Raw genomic sequence first — 7,028 nt, 5'->3', positions numbered from 1 at the left:
GTGGAAAACGCGGGGTCTGGTGGATAACGCGGGGTCTAAGTGGAAAACGCGGGGTCTGGTGGAAAACGCGGTGTCTACGTGGAAAACACGGGGTCTAAGTGGAAAACATGGGGGAAACGTTTTTTCAAGAAAATATGAATTTTCCTCACTTAAATGAGAAGTCGAAATTTTGTCATTTTAAAATTGCAATGAATGACCCAAATCATTTTCACGGCGTGAATAGCAACTGTTAGGAATTTTTTTCTTTGTTTTGCGTTAAAAGCCTTCATGTAATGTGTGCTTAGCCTGCAAATACAGCCGCCTCTCATTCGCTCCCGCTACTACGTGCGAAGCGGCTGTATTCGCAGGCTAGTGTGTACTAACCTTACTTTATTTCCAAATTGAAATCAGTAACCGTTCGACCGGAGAAGATAATATTATTAAATTCCAACAGAAAAAATACATGGCCGCAGTTGCACATAAAATTGGCGAGACAAGCGGCGCTGCCAGTTAAATGGCTTGTTTGGGAAAATATTCCATTTTTAGAATTTGTTTTCTCAAAGTACACCTTTACCTGTGCATTTATTTGTTTCTTTATTTGTCAATCCACATTTTTTTTATCTTACTGTTTTTTAGTGCTGAAAAAATTTTCAAGGCTTTTAGTTTGAATTCCATCAATCAGATTGTTAGAACTTTAGGACGCGCAGTTGACAAGTTGTTGAATGGTTCAAGGGTTAATTCACACGAGCAGTTTATTTTTGGAAAGCAAAGCTTGAGTTTGTTTCGAGGCAACACGGCTTTCCAAGGAAACCGAAGGTGTAATTTCTCACAATTTCTAAACATGGTCAAAACTGGACTGTTTTTTACTTTTTTTCCCTAAAAGTGAACTGCTAACTATGAAAATCGTGAGTTGAATATACCATTTGGACTGATTGAAATATACGCGATATGAACAGTCTACCTCAGGCGGTGTGAATTTTTTAATAATTATTATTTTTATTGCTTAAATTTTATTTCTAGTTTATTTATGTATTTATTCTTTTAATTCACTTTTAAATTCTCTTATTTCTATTTTTTCAAATATTTTTCTAGACTCCGTAGATCCGCACTCCGCACTCCGCGTTTTGCGAACAGCCAAAAAAAAAAAAAAAACACGCATAGATGCCCCATGCAAAAGAAAACCGCTGCACGGCACGTTGGCTTTTGCATGGTTTTCTTTGTTACGAAAAGTTTCGTTCGCTCTTTTGATCGAAAAACGCGTTTCACGCCGAGAGGCAGAATTGATTTTCATTGCAATTTTAAAATAACAAAATTTCGACTTCATATTTTCTCGAAAAAACGTTTCACCCGTGTTTTTCACTTAGACCCCGTGTTTTCCGCGGAGACCATGCGTTATCCACCAGACCCCGCGTTTTCCACTTAGACCCCGCGTTTTCCACCAGACCCCGCGTTTTCCACACCCCGGGACCCCGTACCTGGGGACCTCGGCCCCGCGTTTTCCATCTAGCCGTCCACGACAGGTACAAGGTATTTTTGGTGGTAAGAAAAACAGGGAGCCCATCAAGGACCCGGTCCATGGACCACGAGTCTAGTTTCCCAGTTTACATAAATCTATCAGACGGTATCGATATTTAGTGAATAAATGTCAAATGTGCTAAAACCCTCACCTGTTGTCATTTTCAGTGGGTGTATTGCTTCTGGGAAGCTCCAGTTGGATACCGTTTTGAGAGACTTTCTTCCAAATAGCCGAACACGCCACCGTATTGTACTATTGTACTAAATATTTTGACTAACAGTACGGTTACCTAAGCACGGGTTAAAAATCCTCGTACAAACCGAGTTTTCCTCAGAAAACATTTTTGAACCTCACTACAAGTTAGTAGGGATAGATTTACTACCTTTCTGTGTGATTTACGCGGCAGTAGGTCTATCCCTTGGAACAGTCTCACCGGTTCATTTCGAAATGGCCGCCATTATTGCTATTTCTGTTTTCTTAACCACGTTCCCAAGGCCTTCTCCACTGTTCACATGACGTGTGTTTGGGTACCCCCGTAAGTATCCCCAGTGGGGCGGGGATACCCAAAACACTGAAAGCGTAAAACTAGGGCAAGTGAAATCATTCATAATTCTGCTCAAAACTCATTAATCCTCTTACGAAGCTTTGACTCAAAAATTTAAGCGTTCTTTAGAATACGTCTCTGAAAATAGTCGAAATTCATATATAACAGACTGCCTGATCTAAGACCACAGCCGACGACGACATACAAAACCGGATTCACGCGCCAAAGTTCCTTGTATGAACATGCGCTTGGTGCCTATCGATAACCTTGAAATGCATGGTATTTTAGTTCGGCGATTGAATTTAATTAATACGCGAGGGAACACACTGAGATACTGCCGTCACGCAATATGCAGGTCTCAAGCTGTGACTGACCTCTGTGTATGTTGCCTGTCTGAAGTAACCTTTGTCTGCAGTAGACTTGTTACTTGCCGCTCTTTCCTAGACCACCCCTACTATTAGCGAAAAGCCCTCTATGCCATTAAAGGAGTTTCTTGTTTCGGAGACAAATCTAAAATGAATATAAATAAAGTAGACAAGGCTTATCTTTGGACAAAGGGAAACAAATTAAAGTGGCATACCCAAGACCCTATTGATGTGGGTATCCCCTTCCAGAGTGTTTGTTTAGTATCGTTTCTTTAATTCAGGGCAGCCAAATCCACCGAAGATAAAAAGGCAAAGCATACTTACAAAGAAAAAAGACATTCAAGGGAGGAAAGGACTAGAGGTGCCAAAAGAAAGTGTCTTCTCTAACAGTGGTATGAAGGAACTCAGAAATGGCCGATTAAATGTTCCTTATCCAAAGTGCTTCCCATAGATATTAGGGAGTTTCTGAAAACCACGATGGCAACTGCAATAGGAGCGTTGCTAAACAAAATGTTTAATGAGCAGAACAATGGCTGTGCACGTGCGTTATAATTGTTGGTACAATGTGCATTTCTTTGCTGTCCGGTGTAAAACAACAACGGGAAATGACCGAATTCTGCGATGCCTGGACAACGTGAAACGTTTATTGCAAATTTATCGCCGTGTCCCAGACTCAGTTTCGTGATAGTTTTGACAGTGGTAAGCAAAGTAAGGGACTTTACAGAACCGCGACTTAAAACTCCCTATTTGCAGTTCCGGGGATGACAGTGCCCATTATTTCTTGTATTTCTGAGGCACGGGGCATTGGCCAGTTACTCGTTGCCATCTCATTGAGTAATAACTTTCTCTATGTAAAATAAATATCGGAGGCAGCGTGGCCGAGTGGTTAGAGCGCCGGATTTGAAATCCGTAGGTCCTGGGTTCAAATTCTGTTCTGACCGCTAGCTGATGTTGTTCTCGGTAGCCCCGAGTTCAACTTCTCGGCTGCGCTCGTAAATAGCCAACTGGTCTGCCTCCCGCCAGTTGGGATTCTTAACCTAGTTATGTTTATTTGAATACTTATTTATCATTGTTAGTTTGCATTGGTCCTGAAAAACTCCAATGGGGAGTGGCCAATTAAGTATTTAAATTAATTTAATTTAATCGGCCAATTCTCAGTGTTGAGCAAGAAACAACCGTCGGAAACGTAAATTTAGCAAGCAATCATGACTATAATCATGGTGCCATTATAAGGATTTATATGGGTATAAACAAGGTGCTGCTGCTCCTAAACGAACATGGGGACCCCTCATCTTTATTTCCAAATTTAAGTTCCTACAATATAACCAGTCAATAGGCAGAGTTTGACAAAAATCTCAGTGCCGGTTCTGTTTCAGTGGAATGACCTTAAGGGGAAGCAAACCGTCAGAAAGTAAACCTCGCCTAAATGGCTCTAAACCACCTCCAAGAACCCAGAGACATCAAAATAACGCAATGCAAACACAAGGTAAGCCATTTTATTCAAATTATTTTCTACACGTAGCATTTAGAGTAATTTTCGAAGCATTCTCATACATTGCCTAAAACGGCTAAAATTATAACGCGATCGCCAACAGCATAATGTCACGTATTAACCGTATTCAACGTCTGGGCCGCCTGTGCTGTGACTCGCGGTTTACAACTCGATTTATTAGTAAAGGACAAAAACTAAAACAACATTTAGTTATTGTTTGTGTATGTATATGTGGATTATATAATTCTATTCGGGAGAAAAACGACTTCAATGACCGGGCAATACTTTATGACTTTTAACATGTTAAAAGGCTAAAAACTTTTGTGAGTAAATAACTAAACTATAAAAAAACTACCCTTGATTCACACAAATTGATCAGAAGTTCCTCCTACCTAGCGTAATAGCCCTTTTCACGGTTAACTTTTCTCATTTGCATTACAATGTAATCCAACGTGGATGCGAGGCAATTTCGAGCTAAAACTACAAAATGGCCCGAAATTGCCTCACATACATGCTAGGTTTGACTGTAATGCAAATGAGCAAAGGTAACCGTGAAAAGGGCTATTCTAACTCATTCACATTCCGCATAGTTTCGGGGAACATGTACAAGTGTCGTTCTTTAAATTAAAGTAAATCCTCTTAAAATATCAGACGAGTTTCCGCACCTAACGTACCAATCAGAAATTGGCAAGAGCATTGAAAGATCACGCTGGAAGCTATGACGTCAGCCTGTGACGTCATGATCATACATCAGGTTACTAAGCAACATGTCTTCTCGCGGTCTCAGACAACAGCATATTTGCACGATAGGGTCATTTCACTACAACTACCAGAATTCATTTCGTTTTCTCTTTTCAAACAGCAGTAAATAAATGCCAACCGCAAGCAAACAGCAGTAAATAAAATGCTAACCGCAGGGCAACTATATGGGTAGCCTACCATGAATTATATGCCCCTATTGCTGGACAGTTAAGACGCATTACGTACCGATATAAAACTAGTTTATCACGCTGCTAGAGGAATAACTTAGAACCTCAAAAGACGAAAAATAAACACACAAACAAACAGTGTTAGTCTTGGCTTCGTTTTTCCCCGAGGGAGGAGTGCAAGTTCTTTTCATGACCAGGGGGGGTAATCAAGCTTATTTCTTAAGTTGCTGTCCAAAACGTGATGACTGACGCATGCATCTTTCTCATCACAGATTTATGAATACTAACGAAATTTCATATCACGCTTCTGTGTTTACTACTAATAAATTAGTTTAAAACTGCTTTTTAATGACATCACCTCTCGAATTTGATACGTACCATCAGACAAATACCTTATGGGTTTCTTGTGCAACATATAAAAACCTTACTACATGGTTCTAAAATCAGTAATCAAATCACTTGGTGAAGAGGCAAGTATCTTATCTCCAAGTCCTCTTCAACTGCACTACGTAACGTAAGAGGACTTGAGATTCCTTGTACACAACGTACTCGCTGTAATTGTTATACAAAAAGCGGTTATTGAACTTTTCAGCTAAGCCGGACTTGTTGATACGTACTCCAGCAGGGACTACAGACCCGTATGGAGTGGTGACATTTTCACTCGGGTCCGGGACTTCTCTGCTGACGGCCAACACGCTGTTAAATCCCTCGGGAGCACTCTCTTGGTACTCGCGATCGACAACTTCCTTGACCTTCCCAAGGGCAACCTACAGAAACGAGGATAGGGTTAGCATTTGGACAATAGGCCATTTTACAGTTGTGTGCTCAGTTACCTGGCTGTTGATTAGCGGCGAGGCTGGAGGTGACCCTGCTTTGATACAGACCTCTCTGCTTTTTTTCATGTAAATGAAAACTAGTAAGCATAGGTACAATTTGATTTACACAACAGAAGCAGTGAGGTCTGAGTCAAAACAATGTCACCTCCAGCCTCGCCGTCATTCAAAGGCCAGGACACTGAAAAGAAAACTGTTAAATGGTCTCCTTGTATGTAAATGAAAGAACTGAAGTATGGGAAATGGCACGGCGCGAGGTATTCAACTCACACTGTTGCGCTGCGTTGTGAGAAGTTAAATAGTCCGAATAATACCGGTTCTTTCGTCGATGAGTGTGTCCAATACACGCAGGGGTCATATGAAGTAACCCACCATGTTTCGTATCGATCAGTGCGATGAATTCAACGTTTAATGCTGTTATTTGCTTGTAACTGATCGTAGTGATGCAAAAGATAATTAGTTCAGAAGATACACACTTCATTTCACATCTACTTTAGTTGTTTTTGCGTTTATATATTACATGTAATGTAGAAGGTAACAAAGTGAAACAATTGGTCTTTACTTAGCAACATTCCTCAAAGCTCACCTCACAAAGTAGCGCAAATCCTGTGCCATCATAATCCATATAGCCCATACTCTTTTCCAGACTGTCAGAGGTATAGACACCCTGTAGTACATGCAACAAAGAAAGAAACAACGCAACACCAGATTTAGTTTGACTATATGGATTCCGTAGATGCCCTCATAGGTCTGCAATGCGTGCGTGTTGCTATTGCAATTTTCTGCCTACGGGTCAGTTGTGTGTGTGCGTGCGTTTACATGTAGAAAGAATAATTTGTTCCAGCCTGAATTCTACAACAGGAAATGACTAGTGATTACTCCCCGTGGATACGATGTTTACAAAGGACAAACTTTTGTTTGTTGAAAGGATTTTGCATAACCCACAGAAACAGATGCCTTTCGACGCGCACTTGTGTCAAGCGTGTGAGGTCTGACTGGAATTCTTCTGTTTGGTTGTCACGCGGTGCAAGAAACAAAGTGTGTGTATGTATGTGTATGTATTAAAGCTAACATCAGGAAATTGGCGGAAATTACACTATCACCGACCTTTCCTAAGGACCATCCTGAGCGGGAGGCCTCTGGAGGAGCAATCCTGAGGCCCTGCTGAAGGATCCCCATCATGTTCGCACTTTTAGTGCCATGCCACAGCAGGTGGTGGTTACCAGGCACTCCACAATTAGCCAACCGCTCGGCTTCACCTGAACGAGAGACCCTGAAAACAGCACTAATTTCAAAGCGTTGATGTCCACCTACAGAAAAATTTCAATTGAGTAAGCAGTAGTCAAAAGGCGGAGTGGAAAGGATTGATA

The 7,028-nt window shown here is 41.1% G+C and overlaps 1 protein-coding gene across 1 annotated transcript in view; it reads right to left on the bottom strand.

Moving 5' to 3' along the window:
* Nucleotides 1–3,846: 3,846 nt before the first annotated feature.
* The window catches only part of LOC145501155 (poly [ADP-ribose] polymerase tankyrase-like), a 41,029-nt gene continuing 37,847 nt past the window's right edge, over nucleotides 3,847–7,028 (bottom strand). Inside the window, exons 47-49 of the mRNA XM_081480703.1 lie at nucleotides 6,766–6,968; nucleotides 6,245–6,325; nucleotides 3,847–5,592 (exon numbers count right to left, since the gene is read on the bottom strand). Of these exons, the coding sequence (XP_081336829.1) occupies nucleotides 5,305–5,592; nucleotides 6,245–6,325; nucleotides 6,766–6,968 (572 nt within the window). The 3' untranslated portion in view covers nucleotides 3,847–5,304. The remainder of the gene's footprint in view (nucleotides 5,593–6,244; nucleotides 6,326–6,765; nucleotides 6,969–7,028) is intronic.

This window comes from Orbicella franksi, chromosome 1, assembly GCF_964199315.1.
Source record: "Orbicella franksi chromosome 1, jaOrbFran1.1, whole genome shotgun sequence".
NCBI classification, from domain to species: Eukaryota; Metazoa; Cnidaria; class Anthozoa; order Scleractinia; family Merulinidae; genus Orbicella; species Orbicella franksi.
Note: the sequence above shows the minus strand (reverse complement) of the source record. Positions and strands in the feature narration are given on the sequence as shown.